This window comes from Myotis lucifugus, unplaced genomic scaffold (assembly GCF_000147115.1).
Source record: "Myotis lucifugus unplaced genomic scaffold, Myoluc2.0 scaffold_87, whole genome shotgun sequence".
NCBI classification, from domain to species: Eukaryota; Metazoa; Chordata; class Mammalia; order Chiroptera; family Vespertilionidae; genus Myotis; species Myotis lucifugus.
This window is the reverse complement of record NW_005871135.1, coordinates 3,522,889-3,547,653: the sequence shown is the minus strand read 5'-3', so window position 1 is coordinate 3,547,653 and position 24,765 is coordinate 3,522,889. Positions and strand designations below refer to the sequence as shown.

The window sequence follows — 24,765 nt, the reverse complement described above, 5'->3', positions numbered from 1 at the left end:
AACATTATTGGGGAGTTACATATGACAGCCACAGCATAGCTATACAACACGCCACCAAACTGATGATACAGAAGAGTCAAGATTTGGAAATTTATATTTGCATTTGGAGGGAACCTATAAAAATATCTCAAAATAAACCTGTAGCCAAGCACTATCCTAGGACTCTTAAGAAAATCCACTGGAAAACATACCCTAATATAATTGCACTTCTCAGTTACTTCAGCTTCGCCCAGTCTCAGGGCTTCCTGGAGGTCAGCTTTGGCCTGGACCATGCTTTCTTGGAGTAGATGCAGCTCCTCCTTTTTATGCCCTAACTGCCTGTCCAAGACAGCCATCTCCTGCTGCTGAGCTGTCACCTGCATTAAAGAAAAAGTGAAGAATATAAAGCTTGACAAAGGCCACAACCTAAAAATTGTGGGGAGACATTAGGAGCTAGCCTAATTCTAATTATCTGGGTTGCAAGAGTGAGAAAAGCCAGGCCTGGAAACAGGCATGAAGTGCCTAATAAAGACCTTGAGCTCACATATGTAAAATCACTGAAATCATACCAAAAGCAAGAGTGGTATAATAATGATCCCTCAGGTTATGGTTTTTAAAGAACTTTCCTATCTCTACCTTATTCCATTTGACAACTACTTTGACAATGGAAGTTAGGCAGGGATTTTTAAAATGTATTCATTTTGTAAATTTAAAAATTGCATATAATTTTAAGAGTTACACATATTTATTTACAGAAAAGGCAAAAATGCAAGAGAGAAAATGGAAAATCCTCATAGCCCTCCTTTATCAAATGACTCCTTTTGTACTGTGGTATAGACTAAAAATACAAACATAAGTAAACACATTTAACATAAACAATCTGAGTATATCCTGTTCTTTTATTCAATAGCATGTTTTACTGAGTTGGGATTAAAATTTGGGTTGGACTCTACTCTTAACCTCTACGATATACAGCCTCATTTATGCTTTAAGTTTTATTTTGTATTTTCCAGTCTTTTCTACAATCAAACATGTATTACTTTTTAATCATCACATGAATGTAGGTTTCAAAGCAGCATGCACTGGTTGTTCAAGGCATCTGTTGCCATACCTGGCTTTTCAGCTTCTCCAGCTCTGCCCTCTTGGCCTGCAGGAGGGTCTCTGACTCTTTAAGGACCTGCAAGTGATGATCCTCATTGCGTTCTGCGGCCTCGATGTCTTTTTGCAGTTTCTGCAACCTACAAAGCACAAAATAATAGAGCAGATCCAAATGGAGACTGACCCCCAATCTGTCTACCAGCACAAGCTCCTGAAGCCCCATACAGGCCATAGTACTTACTCTTCAGTCAGTTTTTCCTTCTTCTTGTTTAGACACTGGAAGTCTGAGTCTTTTGCTGCAACAACCTTGTTTATTTCTTCCAAGATTCCTTCTTGTTTGATTTTGTGCTGCTCCAAATCCTTCGTGTCAGCCTGGATCAATCTAAAACATCAATTTATTCCTCCAAGGCCCTTAGACTTAACATGCACTATTTATCATAAATCAGTTATTATCCTCTTAGAACTAAACTTTTCATTCATCTCACTGAATATATCAATGGCTGAAGGATTCCACCTACCTGAGCTGCTGGTCGGCTTTGACAAGGTTGACAGCAGTTTCCTGAGCTCTCCTTTCTAATTCCTCAGCATCTTTCTCGGTTTGCAATAACTTTCTCTTGGCATCAGCGAACTTTTCAGCAGCATTTTTGGTCTAGAAAACAAACTATCATTAAAAGCAATTCAGTTACAGACTTCTCTCACAGCTATTGGTAGTGTAAATTGGTATAACTCTTGGCAAACAAGGCAATACAGAAAAACTTTAAATGTTCATTCACTTTGGCTCTCCAATTCTCAGAAAAAAATTCAAAAGTAAAGAACTACCACACAGAAATGCTCAATGTTTATTGAAATCATGTAAGTGGACAAATAATAGATTCAACAAGTGTTAATGTAACAACACAATGGAATACTGGGCAGCCTTTAAAATAGAGTGACAATGTGGCAACATGGGAGAATGTTAATGATATTATGATGACTTAAAAATTTACAAGCACTGTAAGAGCAACTATGTAAAATTATATCTGTGTTATCAAAGACAGAAAGGCTATGCAAAAATAAAAATAATCATTTGAGGGTGATGAGACTGGATGATCTTATTTAAGAAATAATCTGTAATATTATATGTTACTTTTTTCAATTAAAAATATCTACCCAATTAAGTAGCAATGAAGTGATTTTACTAATAATCCCTCCACACAGAGATGCTGGCTGTACTCTAGCTATTATCATGTTAGGTAAAACCTAAATTATCTGAAGATGATTTAATTATGGCTGACAAACACAAATATTAAATACTTTTTTAAAAAATATTTTTTTTTATTTCAGAGCGGGAGAGGGAGAGAGAGATAGAAACATCAATGATGAGAGAGAATCACTGATTAGCTGCCTCTTGCATGCCCCCTATGGGGGCTGGTTTCTGTCAGTTTCATCAGCAAAGCACTGGACAAAGCTCAGGATGCACTCCAGAATGCCACTGTTTCCAAGTAGTTTTTTTTTGTCTCCTATGTCAAGTTTTAACTTGTCTGGCACATTCCTTACAAAATGTAGCATTTCTCCCTTCCTCTTTGTCCTTAGCAAGCTGCCTCCCTGAGTCATTTTGGGAAGATGAAGGGAGAAGAACTTAGTCTTCTTATTATCTCTGCCTACTACTAGTATCATCAATTTTTTTCTTTTATATCCCAGTGATAAGTTTTTCTCTAGTCCTGCTCACACCTATTTCCTCTCACAGTAATCTAACATGTGATAGAAGAAGGAACTGATCATTTGAAAAGAGATGAGGACAGTTTTCCATTCTTATTAAAAGCATCACTCAAAGAATTTCTTTAATAAGTCATTCATTTCCATTCTTGGGTAATAGATTTCTGTTCTTTAAAGTGATCCATTTTTAAATAACAATATAAAAATAGTAATTCCTGAGGTTGCTCCATGTGGGTATGGGACTTTATCCTGGAATTCTCCTCTAGCTAAAAAAAAAAGCTCTCTTGGTAAGACAGAACTTTAACTGTGTGACCCTGGGCTAGTTAACAGCCTCTCTGAGCTATATCTGTCAACCGGCTAACAATCTCTTTACATGGTTGCCAGGAAGGTAAAATAAAAATATATAAAATATCCAATATTATCTCAGACCAAAAAATATTTGATTTTTTATATCCTTATCAACTTAAGAGAACAAAGTAAGACTAGGAGTCCTGTAAGGTACAATGTTGCTTTATAAAAATACTAGAGGCCCAGTGTACGAATTCGTGCACAGGTGGGGTCAGGCTGGCGGGCCCCAATCGGGCCTGTCAGGAAGGAGCCAGCGGGGGCCGGCTGGGGGGAGGGGTGCAGGCAACTGGCCAGAGGGCCCCGCCCCCAACTGGAGTGGGGGAGCTGATTGGGGGCGGGGATGGCCTGGGGAGGGGCTGCGGGTGGTGGGCCAATCGGCCCCACCCGATTGGTGTGTGTGGGGCCAATTGGGGGTTGAAGCTGGCTGGCAGGAGGGGCTGCGGGCCGATCGAGGTGGTGGGGGCTGTTTGGGGGTAGGGCCAGCCATGGGGAGGGGCTGTGGGTTGGCTGGCCTTACCCCGGAATGGAGTGAGGGGTCCCATCAGGGACCAGCAGCCCTGGGGGAGGGGCCATGGTTGTTTGGCTGGGTGGCCCTGTCCCTGATCTGAGTGGGGGGGCCAATCGGGGGCGGAGCTGGCTGGTGGGAGGGGCCGAGGGCCAACTGGGTTGGTGGGGGCCCATTGGAGGCATGGCCGGCCTTGGGGAGGGGCTGCAGGAGGTTGGCCAGCCGGCCCTGCCCCCTATTGGGGTGGGGGGGCCGATCAGGGGTGGGGCCAGCTGGGGGGAGGGGCTGTGGGCCAATCGGGGTGGTGGGGGCCCATTGTAGGTGGGACCAGCTGGCCAACCTCCTGCAGCCCCTGCCCCAGGCCGGCTCCACCCTTAATTGCACCCCACCCCAATAGGGGACCAGGCCATCCAGAGGGAAGGGCTTTGGGGGGGGTTGGCCTGATGCCCCACCCGCGATTAGGGTGGGAGAGGCTGATCAGGGGCAGGGCCGGCTTGGGGGAGGGGCCATGGGAGTTTGGCTGGCCAGCCCCACTCCCCCAATCGGACTGTTTCACTGGCCACAGTGGGCATCATAGCGACTGGTTGTTCTGGTCGTTATGGCGTTCCAGTCGCTGGCTTTTTACATATATATAGATAAGATTGACGTATTTAATAATTACAGATATCAAACCAAATAAACAAAGACTCACATAGTTAAGGAGGTGACAAGTGTTAGGAACTAATGACTTCAGAAGCTTTAAATATGCTACTTCATTTAATTAATACTAAACAGCCTTGGTATTCTTAATCTGAATTTAAGTATGAGGAAAGCAAAGCTCAAGGACTTAAATGACTTGCCCAAATTTTCATAGCTCCTAAACTAGCAGCATCTAGCCTAGAACATGGCAGTCTGACTTGGACAACTTTAATCTTATCACATTTTCTTTCTAATCCTTCATGCTGACAACAGTAAGCTGTCTCACCCCAAACCACAACTGAACATACTTTCTCTTCTGTGCATGAAAGTTCACTCTCAGCTTCCGCCAGCAGTCGATCAGCTTCCCTGAGCTCTGCTCGACGTTTCAGAAGGGTCTTCTCAATGCACTCAATTTCATCTACAATATCCTCATGGTGCTTGAGTGATTCTTCCATTTCTTGTTCATCCATAAGACTCTCCACATTTCCATCAATGAAATCTCTAAAGAAAATCATATACATGCACATCAAGGTATTTTAAGTGTTATAATACAGACACTTGGAGCCTAAACCAATATTGATATTTCTATTCTTCTGTGGAATAAAAATAAAAATAAAACCACTACCACAATAATTATCCATTCCCTCAAAATTATCCTTCAAGACACAGTTACCCCAAAGACTGCCTAATTTTGTCTGTTCTGCTAGAATAAACACGGTGACAATATCTGGCATGACACAAGGTTCGGTAACTCAAGGCTATCTTGTCAAAATTACTTGAAAACAAGACCATCTATGGTGAAAAAAAAAATGAAAGTAAATCCATCGATATATTCACAGATTATCTTTAAATGGAGGTATGTAGAAACTTTTACTTTTTCCTTTGAACATTTTTGTGTTATCAAATTCCCTAAAATGATTATTTAAGTTACACTTTTATATCTGGGAAAAGAAGTGGTTATCCCACTGCCCTGCCATCCTCCTCAAAAATTATCCCTCACATATACACCTAGAAAAATGATATAACCATTCCCAAACCCTCAAACATCTAATCCCAAGGGCTTTGCTTTTCCCTGCCAGGTCTGTTAGAAGGCAGAGACCATATCTCAGTCACCTCTGTGTCCTTCACAGGACTCCCCTCTACCCTGGTGGCTTGGGCCAGTCTGGCTTAAATGACAAAAACTGGGGAACTGTCATAATCCATGGCCTACTGCAGAAGAGGAGCTTCTACATAAGTGACCCACTCCGCAGATACTGCATTCATTCACAGACCCTACGCCAGGTGCTGCGGCACAGAAAGGGAGGCCCAGCTACCCGTCCTCCTCTGCTCCTTAAAACATGGTGTGAACAGTACTATGCCCAAGGCTGCCAACCCCAAATTTTGAGAGCCCAAGATGAGAAAGACTTTGTGTAAAAGGGAATCCTTGCCCTTTGTCTTGGAAGACAGGTAGGAGTTAGGCAGGGTTAGAGTAATGAAGCCATTTCAGACAAAGGACAGTATGTGTAAAGTGGGGAGGCAGAAGAAAATGTGGTGCTTGGGGAACCCACAGCAAATAGAGCCAGAACAAACACTGTGTGTGGGACAGCAGGATAAAAAAGGCAGGCGGGATTCAGATCTTGGTGGGTGGGGTATATTCTGATGGGACTGAGAGTCACATAGAAGAGTGGCACAGTGAGATTTGTAACCAAGTCAACAGGTAGAAGAAAAAAAAAGAGACTAAGATGTAGAAGGCCAGTGTGGAAGCTAATGCAATGATCTAGGATGAAACTCACTAAAGGCCAGTGCAGTGGAGATCAAAGAAGGGGTCCAGTTTCAGAGCTCTTTTGAGTAGTCAGTAGGACTTGGAGACTAGCTGGATGCTGGGGGGAGTGAGGGAAAGGGAGATGTTGACAACACCTGGCAGGGTAACTGGGGAGGGGGAATGGTTGTGCCATTTTCCAAGAGGGACTACAAGAAGAGCTGATTTGGATTACTGGCTAAAAGAATTGAAGCTTACACTGTCCAATATGGTAATCACCATGTGGATATTAAATTAATTTAAATTAAATTCTGTTCCTCAGTTCCATTAGCCACATTTCAAGTACTCAATAGCCACATGTGGCTTTGTGACTACTGCTTTGGACAATACAGATCTAGAACATTTTCAAGATCATAGGAAGTTCTATTGGACAACACTGATTCAGGTTATCTTAATGAACAAATATTATAATCATCTGAATTATAAAAATAAAATGGCTAATAATTACTTTCGCTGTTGATGCTTCTGGATGGTTCTATGTAATTCTTCTACTTCATGCTCTAAGTCTTTCTTCTCTTGCAAAAGACCATCAATATTATGATGCAGTTCTTCCATTTCTTTCTCAGACTGCTGCTTGGATACTCTCATCCCCTGTTCCCATTTATTTGATTTTAAGTGCTGCATTATGTCTTCCAATCTAGAAACTTCACTCTCCTGAACAAAGAAAAAATGCAATATTGAAACGTCACATGATGTTTTCCCTATTTCCTGCCCAAAAGCTGAAATTAACTGTGGTTAAAGTGGCATGTCTGACCTGAAAATGGTGGTAGTTTTTAAAGCTTCAGTAAATGAAGAAAAGTAAGTCAAGACAATTTTTCACAAGTCATAGATGAAATGAGTAGATTAATAAAACTTTAGACTTTTCCATCAGTCCAACTATGGTTGATAAACATTCACTAAGTACCTCTGCCTCCAGAGTTCAGCATCTAGCAGAAGAGACACAGGCCTCTCCCTCCTCTGGGCACATGGGAGAGAAGCTTTATGAGCAGGCTGACCAGAGAAGAGGTGTTTTGCCTGGGTTTTGGAGAACAAATGATATGGGAAATACCTAAGCTGAGGAAATAACACGTACACGTTAGAGGGAGGTGTAAAAGTGCACCTGGGAGCCCTGCTGGTGTGGCTCAGTTGGTTGGGCGTCCTCCCATGCACTGAAAGGTTGCCGGTTCCATTCCAGGTCAGGGCACATGCCCGGGTTGCAGCTCTATACTGATAAGGGGCATGCAGGAGGCAGCCTATTGATGTTTCTCTCCCTCTCCCTCCCTCTTTCTCTAAAATCAATAAATTACTCTTTAACAAAAAAAGTGCACTTGGGAAACTATAGAAACAGCTGGATACTACTGGGGAGTAAAAGAACCAGCTTAAAAGATTATCAAACACTGAACCAACAGAATTGCTATAAACTCAATGTGCACTGAAAAACTGCAAGACAATGTGAATGATTACCATTTTTAACCATATTAATGCACACAGTCCCTCTGAAACTAGTCTGACCTATTAAAATGGGACGGTGGCTAACACCCAGGTGTCCTAGTCCTTTACCTTCCCTTTTTCTCAATCTGCTACAAAGAAAAGGAAAAAATAAAGCGCTCCAGGTGTCTTGAGTTTGGAGGAGGAGCTTGTAAAATAAATTTTATTTTTTTTAGAACCAAAAAGTTATAAGGTAAGCTAGTGATTAGGAAATAATCATTGCTTGGAATCTAAACTAAGAAAAGAATACGAAATACAGTAAAAATTTACACACAGTAAACCATAGTGCCTACAAATAAATGTGCAGTCATACTATTTAGAAGCATTTGTAAAACCATGGGGAAGTGCTTGCAACATTAAAGGGGAGAAACAGATACAAAATTCTGTGTACAAGAAAAAACTATGAAAAGAAAGAAATAATAATAAACCTCACCACCCAGAAGTAATCCCCATCAAAACTTTGCTGTGTGCTACTCATCCATGTGTTTATATACAAGCACATACATGTGTATGGATCTAAACACATATAAACACATGTATGTGTATAAGTACAGGCACTCATATATGAATATACTTACACATACACATTAATATAGTACTCATCACTAGAAAAACATGTAAACTTTCTAAAAATGATTACTTTCTGGACTATTTTGTTATATAAACCTGGTTTGTAGACTGATTTGGTACCCTAAGTCCTGTCCAGTATTTTAATAAGAGAATGGTTGCTCAGTTCTAAACATCAGCCTTACAAACATACTTTGGGGATATAATCCATTCATAAGTAGGCCAATTTATTAAGTAAGTAACCTTATTCAGTCTCCCATGGAAGCAGTATGAATAGGGGGTCTTATGTCTTTCCACTTACTAAGTTACGGTGTTCCGGAACATTGCAATGCAGCACGCCCATAGGGATGAGGGGGATGGAGAAGTTGGGGGGTGGAGGTCCATAAACGATGGGGACCCCAGAAGGAGGTGGGCCATAAACAACAGTACCAGGCGTGAAAGGTTGGCTATTGTTGGGCAATGGAGGAGGTGGTGCATACAAGGCCATGCCCTGGGGCACAGGAGAGCCATCAGGAAACACAGTGTATATCATGTATCCAGGAGGAGGCACAAATGGGTGCTCCTCTTGGTCATCCAGCTCGCTCTCTTCTGGGCTGTCTCCTCTACTGTCTGCATCTTGAAAGAAATAAACAGAAGAGGTGAGGGGTAAGAGATCAACCAAAGGACTTGTAGGCATGCATATGAGCAAAACCAATGGACACAGACAGGGGAGGGGGGGCCCGGGGGAGAGGTGTGTGAAAGGCACGTGTGTGTGTGTGTGTGTGTGTGTGTGTGTGTGGCGGGGGGGGGGGGTGGCCGGGGAGAGGTCAATGGGGGGGAAAAGGAGACTTATGTAATAAACAATAAAGAATTTAAATTATAAAAAAAAAGAAAAAAAGAAGTGTTTTACTCCCATGGCTTACTAGATAAACAAATTTAGCAGAAAACAGCAGCATTTAGGCCAGATACCAGAAATCTTAGAATAAAATTCTATAAAAAAGGTAAAAGCAATTTTGAAAAGCAGATCAAAACATGGATTCAAATTATTTTCAGTGGCTGATACCTGAGTTTTTCTTATGACTATCTATTGGTTTGTGTGTGCTTTTTTTCCCTGTCTTCATTCGTTTGTTCATTCGGCAACCATTTGGGTGCCTGCTTCGCTCGATGTACAAGGAGATACGCTATGAAATCCCACAGCTCTCAGCATTTACCACCATCACAATGCACAGCACTCTCTAAGGCAGTGGTTCTCAACCTTCCTAATGCTGCGACCCTTTAATACAGTTCCTCATGTTGTGGTGACCCCCAACCATAAAATTATTTTCGTTGCTACTTCATAACTGTAATTTTGCTACTATAAACAATATGTAATTATATATGTGTTTTCTGATGGTCTTAGGCGACCCCTGTGAAAGTGTCGTTCGACCCACAGGTTGAGAACTGCTGCCCTAAGGTGTTGATTTACTTACTTGCCTCCCCTGCAAGCAAGAACTATGTTTATCACTGATGACAGAGAACCTAGCACACAGCAGGCACTCAATAAACAGGTACTGAATGAACAAATTCTCAGAAGGTCGTATTTCCACTTTAAAGATTTCAAGTTTCAGAGTAGCTAAATAATTTGCCTAGGGTCACACAGCTACTTAGTGAAAAACCCAGGATCTACCCCAGGTCTGACTCATTCCCACAAAGCTTTAGAAAATAGACTTCTAATCCTTTATTTTAGTCAAGCATATTAATGCCATGATTCAAGGATGTAAGCTGCCACACTCCAGGAGCACAGGCAAAGAAGCGGCTCAGTCTGCCTGGGTGAGGCAGGGTAGAGGAAGGCTCCATAAAAAAAGTGGTGTTTGAGGACCTGGATAAGTAGAAATAGGTGTGGGAGAGGATGGAAGAAAAAGGACTTTCCAAACAGAGGGCTTAAACATGGAGGTCTGAGGAAATGGCATGCTGCATCTTAGGCAGCTGGATATGGCTGACATGTGGGAGAGTGATGGGAGATGAGACTAAAGGACAAGAGGTCACTGGCCAAGACCAAGTCACAGAGACCCTTGCAGAGCAAGCTAAGGAGTTTGGATTGTGTCTTATAGATTTCAGGGAACCAATAAAAAGTTATTAAACAGGCAAGAGAAATACAACTACCTTATGTGACCTAACTTACCTCTATTTGAAAACGATTTATGTAACCCACTCCTGATGGGAGAATAAACCCAGTATCCTGAGGCAGGTGGAGGTCCACTGCCTTCCTTCCGGTCTGATCGCCCAGGATGTGGTTTTCTAATGGGAGTTGAGGCTGCGTACTTTAAGCCAACACCAGAGTCCTTGGTGGCCTGGGAACTGTGGCTGGAAACCTAAAACAAATGACAGTAGAGCACACTATCTATCCTATATAATAAAAGGCTAATATGCAAATTGTCCCTACAGCTGTGAGTTTGACCAGGGGGTGGGGCTAGCCAACCACCTGTGGCCCCTCCCCCGAGCGGTCCCCTTCACCTCAATCGGGTGGGCTGGACCCCACTTGTGCACGAATCCGTGCACCAGGCCTCTAGTTACAAATGAAAAGACTGATTTGGAGAAATAAAATCTAGAGCAAAACTAAGATGTAGCAAAGTTGAGAACAAAACTATTTTTTTATATATCACAATTCTCACTTTTCACAAATAGAAGTGAGATGTGATTACATGGACAGGTAAAATGCCTGGGTGTCTGCCTCACTATTCCATTACTTATCTTTCCTGGTGGTTTCTCTTCTTTTGCCTTGTCCTTGATTGCTCAGCAACTGAGGCAAAGAACACCAATCAACTTTCAAGGGAATCTGGGGATATTAGCCTCCTGCTGCCCTGGGAGTTTGGCATGGCTTTAGAGCGCTACTCTTTCTCTCCTAAGGAGATGGTCTATCCAGTCGTAGGTCTTTCCTCCAAATCCTCACCCACACTGCTTCCACCACCAGCCCTGGTTGTGCCACGGATGTTGGCTTCCTTTAGTTTTCTGAGTGAAGAATCTGAGATTCTGCTCTTTGGGGAGCTGATTAAGTCTACACAGCCCTAGGACCTAGCATGTCACACTGCTTCTCTGACTGCTGCTTGTCAGCTGAATCTGGCAAGATGTCACCCAACCCCTCTGCTTTTGAGGAGTGCTTCTTACAGTCCTCTCCTCACTCTCCACACCACATTCAGGTCTCAAGCCCCCACCATTTTGTCTCCTGAACATCATTCAATGCCATCTCTTCTGCTCCAGTCCCACTGCTCTAGCTCTGGTCTCTATCCTTCACCTGACTGTATTCAAACAGCCTCACAGAGAGTTCAGCCACCACAGGTCTAGCCTGCATACTCAGCCCAATTATTTGTCTTAAACTATAGTTCTGATCATATTACATACAACCTCAGTTTCCCAAGGCCTACATAATTAAGTGCAAGGGATTTTTAAAGCCCTTTTTTAAAAGCATGACCCCAATCTACTTTTCCAGCTTCACCTTCATTGTTCCCATCCAACCCTCCAGCCCCACAAGTTACTTCCACAAAAGGTGTTCCCTTCTTCCTAAAAGCCAGTCCCTTACTGGTTGCTAAGTGTTGACTTCACCACCCTGCCTGTGAAGCCTTCCTTCCTGAACTCCCCACAGAGTGAAGCCTTCACACCTCTCTGCAACCAAAGTACACAGGTCAAGTCTGCTGTCACATGCATGTCACTGCTTTGTAATTACATTGGTGTGCCTGCCTTCCCTGCCAGCCCATGAGCTCTTTGAGAGCAGGGGCTCTATCATTCATCATGGTCCCCTACCATTGCCTAGCACTAGACTTCAGTAACCACTGAATGAATGTTAGTTAAAATGAAATGAAATCCAGGTGCCTATTTTTCTGTCTGAGTATCTGTACAATTCTATACCCACGTTTTAACAGGCTCTCTGGGCTCAAGTTGTCTTATCCCCTTATAGGATTCCCATTCAGGGACCCTATACCACCTAAGTATGAATGGGCAATTGCCACATTCCTTGGGAAGGCCCTATTTTCATCTCAAATATGGAAAACACTTAAGAACCTCAATGCATGGCTTAGCCTAGATATGTGTTCTTGAACCCTGTTCACAAATTTTGGGAAAAGAACATTGTCACACTTTCTTCAAGACAATTCAGTATATACTCCCAGCACCACAGACTTCCTACTTTTGATGATGACGGTGGCGGCATAAAGTACCAATAGCCTCGTCTTTTGAAAGGATCTGCCATGCTGCTGATGTAATCATTCTGATAAGAAACTTCACGTCGAAGGTCAGCAATTTCTCCCAAAATGTTTTCAAAGTTTCCTTTATCTGTAAAGGAAAGCCATTATGTAAAGTTGTCTATGAAACCATCTACTTCCTTCCTCTCTATACAAGTGATTCCATGAGAGTCAATGACTTTTATCAATTCCTCAAAGTTGATTTTCAGCCTGCCTACCTAACATTTAAAGAGCAGTCATAGCCTTCTGTTGTTCACTTATAAAGCCAGAAAAAGAAAATAAACAGATTTGTAAACATTATTTATTTTGAAAATACAAAAATAAATATCTTATCGCTTTGTGATCAAATCCTTTAATACAATACTGTACTTACATAAAAATTTTAATTCTTTGCTTTTATTTATTAAGCTAATTATCACAGCTGGTAAATCAAGCATAAAACTGATCTGTAACAGTTGAATAAATTTGCTAAAGGTAAAAAAAAAAATGTTTTGATTTAGAACTACAGTACCACTACCACAATCAAAGGCCAATACTTTACCGGCCCCAGTGAGGTCTAGTAAGTTCCGCAGCCTTGCAATCTCTGTCCTTTGCCTCTCCATGGTCTCATTCAGCTTCTCCATTTCCAGCACCTGTGAGTCTGCTCCTGTGGTATCTACATCTGCTTTCTCCATCTCAATACGAAACTATTGAGAAATCAGACACACAAAGTTCCCAATGAATATTCTTTCACATATGCACTTATTCTTGCCACTGACTGTAATTCTAGAAGTTTTACTTATACTTTACTAATGAGGAAACTGCCTCACTCCTTATAAACTACACTATCCTTGGCACACAGAAAATAAAGCACTGACTGACTAGTGATTGCAATTCAAAATCATTTGTGATATCCCCTCCAGTGATCAGTCTTTTAGGAACTGACAAGGACCCAATCAGGAGGAGGTCTCAAGGTACCAGCACTGACCTGCTCCTCTTTCCCCCTGAGAAGATTCTGTAGGAGTTCAATCTCTGCTTCTGCTCGAGTCAGATCCCTGGCGGCTTGCATGGCCTTTCTGCTGAACCTCTCCGTTTCCTGCAACTCCTATTGGGACAGAGGTATGAGAAAGGCCCCACAGCTTTCATAGGTTGTTTTCTTCATTTCTTCTTCCTCCTAGTTTGATTCCTCTGATTTCATCAGATTGCCTGCCTGGCTATCCCATGTATATGTGATGCCAAGTCCCACCTTGTCCTCTACTGTTCCCATCACCTGGCAGGCTGTTCTACCCCTCTATGGGTGGAATAGGGTGCTGCATCAGAAGTGAGCAGGGCTCAATTTTTCCTTCATTGGTTCTACAGTCTTCCATGACTGGTGTCTTTCTGGACTCTCATCATTAGATTCTCTCCTAATATCTACTATCTTAATCTCATTAGCATTTGCATTCTATAAAGACTGTATCAGACATTATCTCAGTCAGGAGTCATAACAGCCCTATGAGGTAACATACTAATCATCTGACTGCACAAGATGAAAAGTCTGAGATTCAGGAGGATTACATGGTGACCCTTGAAGACCTTTATTTGGGTCTGCAAAGATAGCTATCTCCCTAAGCAGATCCCTACACTTTGAGGTAGGGATGGTATGTTTCATTTGATGGTTCCTTTCAGGACTCAATAGAGTGCAGTACCCATGGCAGGGCTGTGAGAGGAGAAATACAATCTGCAGGTCTGAAGGGAAATATATAATTTGATAGTGGTTTAATAAATAGCCAAAGTCTATAAGAAGATCAGTAATACAAGTTGTTATGTTTTTTTGACAGAAGCAGCACTGGTGGAAACTTGTTCTGTACATGTGAACTCACCTCTGCTCGCTCCTGGTTAATTTTCATAACAGTTCCATGAAGGGACTTAAGCTGGTCTTTAGCAATGGTGAGCTCGGCTGTGGCTAGCTTATCAGAGGCAGCCACAGCTTTTTTAAGTTTCCTTAATTCTTTATCTAAACCAAGAAACTGCTCCTGAGATTTGGCATCTTCAAGTTTCTTCTAAAATAAAAGAAATATTAATTAAACATATGAATCATTTGGTAACAATGAGTTAATATGTAATTAATATTAGGGCAGGGGTACTATTTACTGCTACACATCCCATGCCTAGAACAATACCTGGTACATAGTAGGTGCTCCATAAATATTCACTAAGTGAATGAATAAAATCATCTCAAAACTGTAAGAGAAACTTAGAATGAAATCAGTCTTCTTACTCAAGAATCTTAGTGATAATAAATTCATTCACTGATTGGAAAAACATTTCTTGGCACTATCACCAAGTGATAGACCACCTGCTTTGAATCACTGAGTCAGGCAGTAGGCATATGGTGGCAAAGAAAACAGATTTGGCTGCTGCCCTCAAGGAGCTTAGGAGAGTCATATTAAACACCTACAGAGACAAATAACTAAAGTTGTGATTAGTGCTATCAAGGGACAGAACAGAGCACGGTCTGAGAGAAAAGCAGGGAGACCTAGATTGGTAGGAAGGCAGCAGCCAGGAAGAAGAATAGTGGAAGAACATGGTCCAGGGGAGGGAATGGCAGGTGCGAAGTCCAGGAGGGAAGACAGAACTTGGCATTTTTGATTAGCTGAAAGAAAGAGCATACTGAGAGCCCTAGTTGGTTTGGCTCAATGGATAGAGCGTTGGCCTGCGGACTGAAGGGTCCCAGGTTCGATTCCGGTCAAGGGCACATGCCTGGGTTGTGGGCTCGATCCCCAGTGCGGGGTGTGCAGGAGGCAGCCAGTCAATGATTCTCTCTCATCATTGATGTTTCTATCTCTCTCTCCCTCTCCCTTCCTCTCTGAAATCAATAAAAATATAATTAAAAAAAAAAAAAGCCCTGACCGGTTTGGCTCAGTGGATAGAGCGTCGGCCTGCGGACTAAAGGGTCCCAGGTTCGATTCCGGTCAAGGGCATGTACCTTGGTTGCGGGCACATCCCCGGTAGGGAGTGTGCAGGAGGCAGCTGATCGATGTTTCTCTCTCATCGATGTTTCTCTCTATCCCTCTCACTTCCTCTCTGTAAAAAAATCAATAAAATATATATATTTTTTTAAAAAGAGAGAGCATACTTAGAAAAGGAATGAACTAAACAGAGGTAATCATGCAGGGCCTCATAAGCTTAAGAATTTTGGACTTTATACTAAGTACAACAGAAGCTACTAGAGATGGGGGAGACATGGATGGACTGACAAGAGCCAATTCACATTTCTGAAAGAACATGTTGGCTACTCTGTGAAGCAGGGTCATTAGCGGAAGTGGGAGACTTGTCAGGTGGTCACAGCAGGTGTCCAGAAGACAGATGGCTGAATGAAGGTGGTGGCACTGGAGAAGAACATAATACATATATTCCAGATATATTTTGGAGGCAGGCTCTGTAAGACTGGGGACTGATGGGTTCTCAGTATGAGGCTAGTCATTCATTGAGGCTGGAAGAAGGGAGATGGTAGGTGTGAGGAGTGAGAAGACATGAAACAATAGAGCATAGGAGAATAAGCTTACTGGAGAAAAGGGTAAAGCTCCCCAGTTAAGGTAGGTTAACCAAGAGTTTATAGTGATACCACTATGCCTGGAAAGGCGACTTATCCTCCAGGAATACTTAGCATGTCTGCAAGCCCAAAGAAAGCAAATAGCTGCAGTTTTGTCAGAGAAGACAGACAGGAGAAAAGGGCAAGGGATTTGAGGATATTTGCAAAAATGGCTACAGTGGTAGACTGTGGAATCTAAGTTGAACAAGGAGGAAAATAAAGATAGGAAGACTTAACAAACAGAAAAGGCGGGGCTAATGTAGTGAAATTCTCAATAATGTTGAAAAATGTCAGCATGGGGTGCTAGTAAGAAAAGAGGTGATGATAAGAGTGATGCTTCAATTTGTGATTTCAAAGGTGGTGGGCACAATTTGGACAAGGTCTAGGATCTGACAATGGGAGAAGATGGTTATGTAGGATTGAGAAGTTCAAAGAGAGGCCAGGGTGTTAGAAAGAAAGATGAGAAGTTTATAAGTAATTTCCCACAGATGTGTCCAATTGGGCAAGGGGTTTGGAAAGAGGCAAAGTCATCCCAATAGCATTTAACTACCACCTCACCAGTTCTAAAGTCACTCCATAGCATTCTAATTCTTTCTTTGCATCTATAATGGTATCATTGTCTCATGACATGCATCCAGGTTTCTCTTCAGTCAGTGTCACGGAAGGGGGGGGGGGGGGGAGGCGCGGCAGCAATTCAGCCAGAGGAGACTATGGATCACACCCCTTTCTCAGCTGGCCTGATTGCTGGGGCAGGACGAAGCAGCAGGAACTCATGTGTCTCACTTTCCTAGTCTACCCCACCTTTTTCTCTAACTCTTGGAGTTGGGCCAGAATTCTTTCCTTTTCTTCATCAGCTTCCTGCAGTTGGAGATCTGTAAGGCCTTGGATTTCCTCCATACTTTTCAGGTTTTCTTGCAAATAGTGAATTTCATTCTCCAACTGCTGGATCCTTGCTTCATGTTGCCTCTTATCCAAATTAATCTGTGAGGAAATGGGAGTTTCAGAGATGATTTTTAAGCAAAACTATGTTTTAAGCAAAATAAAAGCTTTTGAGGGAATTATATTTCATTTTACTAAAAAATGTAACAAAATTTTGCACTCAATAGTTACTGGGGATGGTTTTCTCTTGAATATTCTCTAGCATCCATTTTAATGCTTGTCTCATTAAATAATTACATCAAGAAAAATCCAATTCTGGCACCATACTATACTCCAGCAATGTGACATTATTTGCCTGCATGTTAAGAAACATCTCCCTGGCTTCTAGGACAAGGAAAACAGTTTCACAAAGAAGCCTGATTTTAACATCAGTAGCCATATTCAGGGTTGAATTTTAGTCACACCCAGCTTGACTTGTTATGATTGAAAATAACATTTTTATACTTTATTTACACGAGAAAGGGAGCATTGTAATTTGCTGAAAAAATTGAATATTTGCCAAACACTTCCCTCCAGCTGCCTCTTGCCCTTTTCTTACTCTTGCTTCAAGGGCTCTCTCACAGGCCTGCCTGAACTCTTCTTGTCCATTTGCCAGTTTCTCTTGTTGCAAAGCCATTTCTTCTTGGAGTTTTCTCTCTCTTACTTGTGCTTCCTCTCTTTCCCACTGGGAGCATGCAAGAATTTCACTGAATTGTTTCTGCAAATCAGCAAGACTTTTCCCTAAGACATCTGAAGGACTATGGATTCTGGTAAGGGAGAAAAAAGATGGTATAAATGTGACATTTTATTTTGATGCTAGATGTCGGGTACAAACATGCTGGTAATATTAGTGCAGTAATAAAAAAAAGTTGTATGGAATGGGACTGGTGTCAATCCGTAACAATTTATTGAGCATCTCCTAAGTGCAAACCATTGTTTTATCAAATGACTCTGTTACCCTAGAAACACAGGCTAAAATGACGTTTGCTCAAAGAATAAATGTCCATTTCATATATTTAAATTAGCCTTAGTTTCATCTGATATTTTGTTCTCTATTTAAAGTAGGAGAACATAGTGTCTCTACTTCCTAACCATATGCAATGAACTTTCTGGAATTACTCTTAAAACCTTTATGTTTTTAAAATGAAATAATACCAAAAACTATAAAATATTTAATATGTAAAAAAAATCAGTGACAGACGATTTGATTAAGCAATCTTTTGTCTCAACTATAGAAATATGATAAAGGAAAAGCTTACAAAAGAACTCAGCCATTTTACAGTACTGGGAAAGGTGATTTCATCACTAACCCTCACAACTTGGCCCACCATATTCTTGGAGGTCTTGATTTTCCATTACCTCATTTCTCCAGCTCCTGACTTCAGTTTTCTCCGTAGCTCATCAACACGAGCTGCCACTTCTTCTGGATGAATCAAGCCATCAACCACATGGTTAAGGTGGTTCTGGAAATCTTTAAGTTGCTGTTTCAATAGGTTATTGTCATCCTGTGAAGGAAGGTAAAATGAGGAGGTAAGTTAGCAAAACAAAATTAAAAATATACCCACATACACATATAGACCCGGTATTACTTACCATATGATAATTTTATTCAACACCTTTTACTAATTCTTTTAACCCTTTCCACTCGGACTAACAATATCTGAATCTACTGATCAATCTAAAGTCACAAAAGACACAACCAGGCACTTATGATGTCTCTTGATGTGATGCAAAAAGACGTTCTTATGAACACTACTTATGAATGTCTTCTTGCCAAAAACTAACTTGAATCTAAATAAGCCTCCAGCCCTAGCAGGTTTGGCTCAGTGGATAGAGCGTCGGCCTGGGGAATAAAGGGTCCCAGGTTTGATTCCGGTCAAGGGCATGTACCTTGGTTGCAGGCACATCCCCAGTAGGGGGTGTGCAGGAGGCAGCTGATCGATGCTTGTAACTCTCTATCCCTCTCCCTTCCTCTCTGTAAAAAAATCAATAAAATATATTTTAAAAATAAATAAATAAATAAATAAATAAATAAGCCTCCATATGTAACATAATACCATGGAATGCAAACAGCAAAATCTAGAATATGAAAAACTATTAAATGTATTTCCCTACCTACCTGAGTGATCAATTTACTTCAAACTCAGTGTAACACCGTGAACTAAAATATAGAGAATTTAGAATTACAATGAACTTGTTAAGTGCCTGTCATACCTAGAGTCATCTTATCTGTAAACTGTCCCTGCCCAATGCCCTGAGGTGGCTATATTTATACTATTGTCTAATCCTGGCCACAGGTGATCTGACCCAAGGTCAGCCAATCCACTGAAAACAAGTTCTCACTCTTTCCAGATACTGAACCCAATATCCAGTACAGCAAGTCTGCGTAAGAGCTGGACCTACAAAAATATGCCAGCTCAAGGCTGAAATCCATGTTGGAGCACATGCAATGCCCAAACAGATAGAGAATGACAAATGAGAGGGCTGTGAAGCCTCTGAAAGATTGTTAGAACAGCTCTGGTTCTTGGTAAGCCATCTCCTTTCTTGGGATAGTGTTAGTAGGTTTCAATTCACTGCAACTAAATGATTTCTGACAAAGACTGGTGAGGAGAGTTTAACTTGAACTCTGTAGCAGGTTAGTAGGTTAAATAACCAGAGAAATGAGTTCTAAGATAGTCTCACAGCATGGGCCAGCATCCTGGAAAGCTGGCTTCAGTTTCTACTTTGGAGAAGGTCCCTGAAGAATGGACTTTAGTCCTTTTCTTTAATAGACGTATACTGAAGTATTTATGAGTACAATAAAGATGCATGAGATTTTCCTTAAAATATTCCAGAAATAAAAAGCACACTAACTGAAACAGAATGGCAGAATGTTGAGAATTGTTAAAGCTGGATCAATAAAAGGTCATAAGACTGTTCTCTTTTTTGTGATTATTTGAAATTTTCCACAATAAAAATAAAAAAATAATCTGATGAACACCCAACACATACACACACAAAAATAGAAAACATGTACATCTTTTATGTTATTTGTTTCAGGAGTTGAACTGATAGGAGTAAAAATTAAATTCTAGGTTTTTAAATTTCCTTAAACTTTGAGGAAAAAATATTCAAGGCATTGGAGAAAGAGAATTTGGATGAGCTTAGTCTTATTCGTCACAAACCTGCATGACTTTTTGGAAGCTTTTTGGAAGCTTTTCCCAAACCAGAGAAACTCTGCCCCTTCACTTCTGGGGTAGGGTAACAGCTGCCACTCCAGTCAGCCAAGCGGCCCCTGACCTCACAGATTTGAAAACTGAGTATTGACCCAGGTACTTTGTTCAGACATTTGTCCTCTTTGAGAGTTTAATTATCTGGAAAATCCTGTCCACCTGTTTCTCCTGCAGTTGGTCACATCATTGTGACAACAGCTATAAAAATATTTGGCCAAAGAAAACTTCCACTAATGCAAAAAGGATGCATTTTTAATAGCATTCTTTCGGAGACAGGGATTGTAAAAACTGTTTATAGTTAAGAAGTTCTACTGCAGCCCACTCTAGTTAAATTCCTGGATAGATATTTCAGTGGAAAGAGAAGGAACCAGTCTGATAACTTTAGTTCAGTCTGATAACAAATGTGCTTCTAGGAGAAACACGAGATACTGCTTTTCCCCATGAGTTTTTGAGATACTGCTCTTGCCCATGAGTTTACACTGACATTGCCTCCATCTCTTTGCACCATCATAACACCACTAAGGATATGCACATTAATAATTTTAAAACAATGGGCTCACAAGGGAACAGAGACTCTCTTTCATACTGTCCCACTTAGAATTTCTTTTTTCTAACTAGAGGCCGGGTGCACGGATTCATGCACTGGTGGAGGACGTGGCCTGCGGGGATCGGCCCGCTGTGGGAGCACCACTCATCTCGGTCAGCTGAGCAGCGCTCCCACTTTGGGAGCGCATTGACCACCAGGGGGCAGCTCCTGTGTTGAGCGTCTGCCCCCTGGTGGTCAGTGAGCGTCATAGCAACTGGTAGACAGGTCATTCTGATCGGTCTGCTGTTCAGCTGCTGGGCTTTTATATATATAGATAATTCAAGTTGCTTACTACATGTTAGAGCAGACTGTCAAGTTGCTGACTAACGATGTCAACATTTTCAGTGCCCCATGTAAGAATATATTCTATACCAGTGATGGCGAACCTATGACACGCGAACTCATTTTTTTGGTTGATTTTTCTTTGTTAAATGGCATTTAAATATATAAAATAAATATCAAAAATATAAGTCTTTGTTTAACTATGTTTGCAAATATCAAAAAAATTCTATATGTGACACGGCACCAGAGTTAAGTTAGGGTTTTTCAAAATGCTGACACGCCGAGCTCAAAAGGTTCGCCATCACTCTTCTATACCAGCAAATCTCTACCTGCAGCTGTTTAAGTTGCTTGCGGAGCTCACTATTTTCTTGGTCCTTTTCTTCTGAGAACTGGGCTTTTCCGAGGGCATCCTTGAGGGCTTGCTTCTCCTTCTCAAGTTCTGCTTGAAGGGCTAGTTGTTCTAACTATTGCCATAAGAAGCAATGATATGAAAACACAAAATAACAATAATTTATGATCTAAAAAGGCAAAAACAAATTTACATATATGCAGTCCCTTGCTAGCTATGGTTTTATAACAACTCAATTTTAGGTTTGTACTTCCAAATTTAAAGATCCAAGGTAATTTTTTTCACATGCCTCCTTAAATATTGATACTTAAAGGAGAGTAAGCATCAAAATCAGCTCAGCCCAGATACACCAAATCAGAATCTCCATGGGAATAGGGGGCCCAGTACCTCCTTTCAAAAGCTCTGTGAGTGATCCAACAATTACTGCTCTACTTCCCCTTACACCAATACTTCTCAAACTGTGGTCCTCAAACACCTGCATCAAAATCCTTGGTGTGCCCCTAGCCGGTTTGGCTCAGCGGATAGAGTGTCGGCCTGTGGACTCCGGGGTCCTGGGTTCGATTCCAGTCAAGGGCATGTACCTTGGTTGTGGGCACATACCCAGTAAGGAGTGTGCAGGAGGCAGCTGATCGATGTTTCTCTCTTGTCGATGTTTCTAACTCTCTATCCCTCTCCCTCTCCCTTCCTCTCTGTAAAAAATCAATAGAATATATTTTTTAAAAAAATCCTTGGTGTGCCTGTTAAAAATGCATAAGCCTTGCCCTGACCAGGTAGCTGAGTTGGTTAGAGAGTCCTCCCAACACAAGGTTGAATGTATAAATAAATGGAACAACAAATTGATGTTTCTCTCTCTCTCTCTAAAAAAAAAAAGAAGAAGCATAAGCCTGGACTCATCTCAGACTTGATGGACCAGAATACCTAGGGTGGGGCCCTGGGATCTATACTCAACAAGCTTCACAAGTGATTTCACATAAGCAAATGTACCAATCAAGACCTATAGAACAAAGAGAGATCCGTTATGCTATCTACCATTACTGTGTGCTTTGAAGATCAATCCTGGCAGTCCTAATGCCAAGGAAGGGAGTGCACCCTTCAATACCAAGTGAATTTGTAAAAAGGCCAAGGTGTTATATTTTTGTCAAGACTTATGAGGAAAAAAAATAAAGGACAATGAAAGTACAAAAGACAATGGATTTCAAGCTAAGGGATGGCTTAAAACTAAAAAAAAAAAATGATTTGAAAGCAGATACCATCTAGAAATTTTATTCACTATTATTTAAAATACGTGTTTACTGTTATTTTGTTTTCCCCCAATCTTCTATTTTCTGCACTTTGACCATAGCACTGTAGTCCACCACGCCCCCCCAATGTTGTTATCAATTGTAGTTTTGTAAAACTTGATAATCTTAAAAAATATAATCCTGACAATTGGCAAGTGGTCATTTGATATCTGATAAAGGAATACAAAATAATTACTAAAAATAAGACCTATTTTTACTTCCTTTTCTAATCATCCAAATGCTGTTTCACATAAATTCCTGGGATTCAAACTACCTTATTTATTTCACTTTCATTGAATAAGACCATATTAACTCTCCCTCATGTTCTAGTCTGTTTCTGAAAAAACAACAGAAACACACACTATGCTCTGAATCTGGGGGGGGGGGGGGATGGGGGGGATCACCAGACACATGATCAAGCACAAGGTTATTGGAAAACTAAAGCAGAATCCTGACTCAGATTTTTAGCAGGCAGACAGTAAAGGTCAGGGTGACCCTGAACCTGGAGGAAGATGCAGTCCATTTGGCTAAGTGCTACACAAATCTCTATTTTTAATCTGATAAAGAATATACTATACTATAACTGGCCTCTGTCAGCCTCTCTGCCTTTATCTCTCACCCTCTTTCCCTACTCCTCTCCTTGCTCCTGGGATACTAGAAGTATACTTTCAGCACTTTAAATGCACTATGCTCTTTGTCTTTGCCTCTATGCCTACAACACTTACCCTTTTTACCCTTACCACTTTCACCCCACTCCTTATGCATGTCTTGGCTGAAACATCATTTCTGTAGAGTAGTCTTCCCTGACCACCCCTCTCCCAGCCACAAAACCCTACCCCTTTCTTTCTCCCACACTCATTTCACTACTGGACTGTCAGTTTCACAAGGACAGTGACCATGTCTGTGCTGCTCTCTGCAACATTCACAGCACCTGGCCCTCAATGGTCAATCAGTAAGTATTTATGGATAAATAACTATTTGTCTAATTTGCAAATATAATTTAAATGAGTGGACATTTCATCCAACCAAAATACAAAGTTGCAAAATAAAATGTAACATCAACTTAAAAGAGGTCTCTTACAGCTGTTTTGAGAAAGACTAGAATTTAATGAATACTAACTGCTAGGTGCTTTCATGCCCATTATCTCCCTTATCCTCATCATAACCATTTTACAGAGGAAGAGGCATTTGTCAGAGACTCCGAACAATGAAGTGATTTATACTTGTTCACATAGAATGTCTGACTTCAAAAATATGCTCTTCCCATCACTCCACATATATTATATTAAGAAGTATTCAATTTGCCCTAACCGGTTTGGCTCAGTGGATAGAGTGTCGGCCTGCGGACTGAAAGGCACCGGGTTTGATTCCGGTCAAGGGCATGTACCTTGGTTGCGGGCACATCTCCAGTAGGAAGTGTGCAGGAGGCAGCTGATCGATGTTTCTCTCTCATCGATGTTTCTAACTCTCTATCTCTCTCCCTTCCTCTCTGTAAAAAAATCAATAAAATATATTTTTAAAAAAAGAAGTATTCAATTTTACATTACATTAAAGGAAGACTGATATGTTAAGGCCACAGACTACTTTGTTTCTAGACAGCTTTATGCTCTTACTTACCTGGCTAAGATTTGTTAGTTTTTCCATGTCTTCCTTGAGCTGATTGGCTTCAGCATCACGTATTTTCAGCTGAGCCTCGAGCTCAGCCTCATAGGCACTGAGATCCCCCTGGGTCTGCTGCAGAGATGCATTCACCTCATGCTGCTCTTGGAGGGCGCTTTCTAGCTCTGCAAGCTCCTGGAAGGATTCAGGGTATGTTGAACTACAAAACCATCACTGTGCTGCTTAAGCACCTGCAAATCATTATAAGTAACTTGATCACAGTAAACCAAATGCTGGCCAGCCTGGCACAGAAAGTGTTCATTAGCAATATCATGAAGCCACAGGCTGGGCCAGGCTGAAAAGTAAATGTAATCAGAAATGTAATCTGACTAAATGCAATCAGAAAAACCAGTAAGCTACCAACATGTTTCCTAAAGTGTAATATTTTAAATGTACCTGAACAGGTAAAAAAAAAAAAAAGAGGGAGAGAACAATAAAATTTAAAACCTATTTTCTATCAGACACTGGAATAAATGTTTTCACATTCATTATTTCATCTCATCTTCATAATTACTGTGTATGACAAGATATTATTATTTTTGTTGTTTTCTCCCAATCTTCTATCTCCAGTTAGGAGAATGAACACCTGAGTAGATGG

At 41.2% G+C, this 24,765-nt stretch overlaps 1 protein-coding gene across 2 annotated transcripts in view; it reads right to left on the bottom strand.

The window, feature by feature from the left end:
• Nucleotides 1-24,765, bottom strand: part of CNTRL (centriolin) — a 78,831-nt gene that overhangs the window by 15,684 nt on the left and 38,382 nt on the right. For both annotated transcript variants that reach the window (XM_023755944.1, XM_023755945.1), the window contains 17 exons: nt 24,126-24,302; nt 21,209-21,343; nt 18,159-18,304; nt 17,359-17,566; nt 16,683-16,862; nt 14,170-14,349; nt 13,296-13,412; nt 12,870-13,014; nt 12,274-12,419; nt 10,276-10,465; nt 8,437-8,750; nt 6,550-6,755; nt 4,612-4,804; nt 1,596-1,726; nt 1,319-1,459; nt 1,091-1,217; nt 192-356 (listed from right to left, as the gene is read on the bottom strand). In XM_023755944.1, the coding sequence (XP_023611712.1) occupies nt 192-356; nt 1,091-1,217; nt 1,319-1,459; nt 1,596-1,726; nt 4,612-4,804; nt 6,550-6,755; nt 8,437-8,750; nt 10,276-10,465; nt 12,274-12,419; nt 12,870-13,014; nt 13,296-13,412; nt 14,170-14,349; nt 16,683-16,862; nt 17,359-17,566; nt 18,159-18,304; nt 21,209-21,343; nt 24,126-24,302 (2,901 nt within the window). The remainder of the gene's footprint in view (nt 1-191; nt 357-1,090; nt 1,218-1,318; nt 1,460-1,595; nt 1,727-4,611; nt 4,805-6,549; nt 6,756-8,436; nt 8,751-10,275; nt 10,466-12,273; nt 12,420-12,869; nt 13,015-13,295; nt 13,413-14,169; nt 14,350-16,682; nt 16,863-17,358; nt 17,567-18,158; nt 18,305-21,208; nt 21,344-24,125; nt 24,303-24,765) is intronic.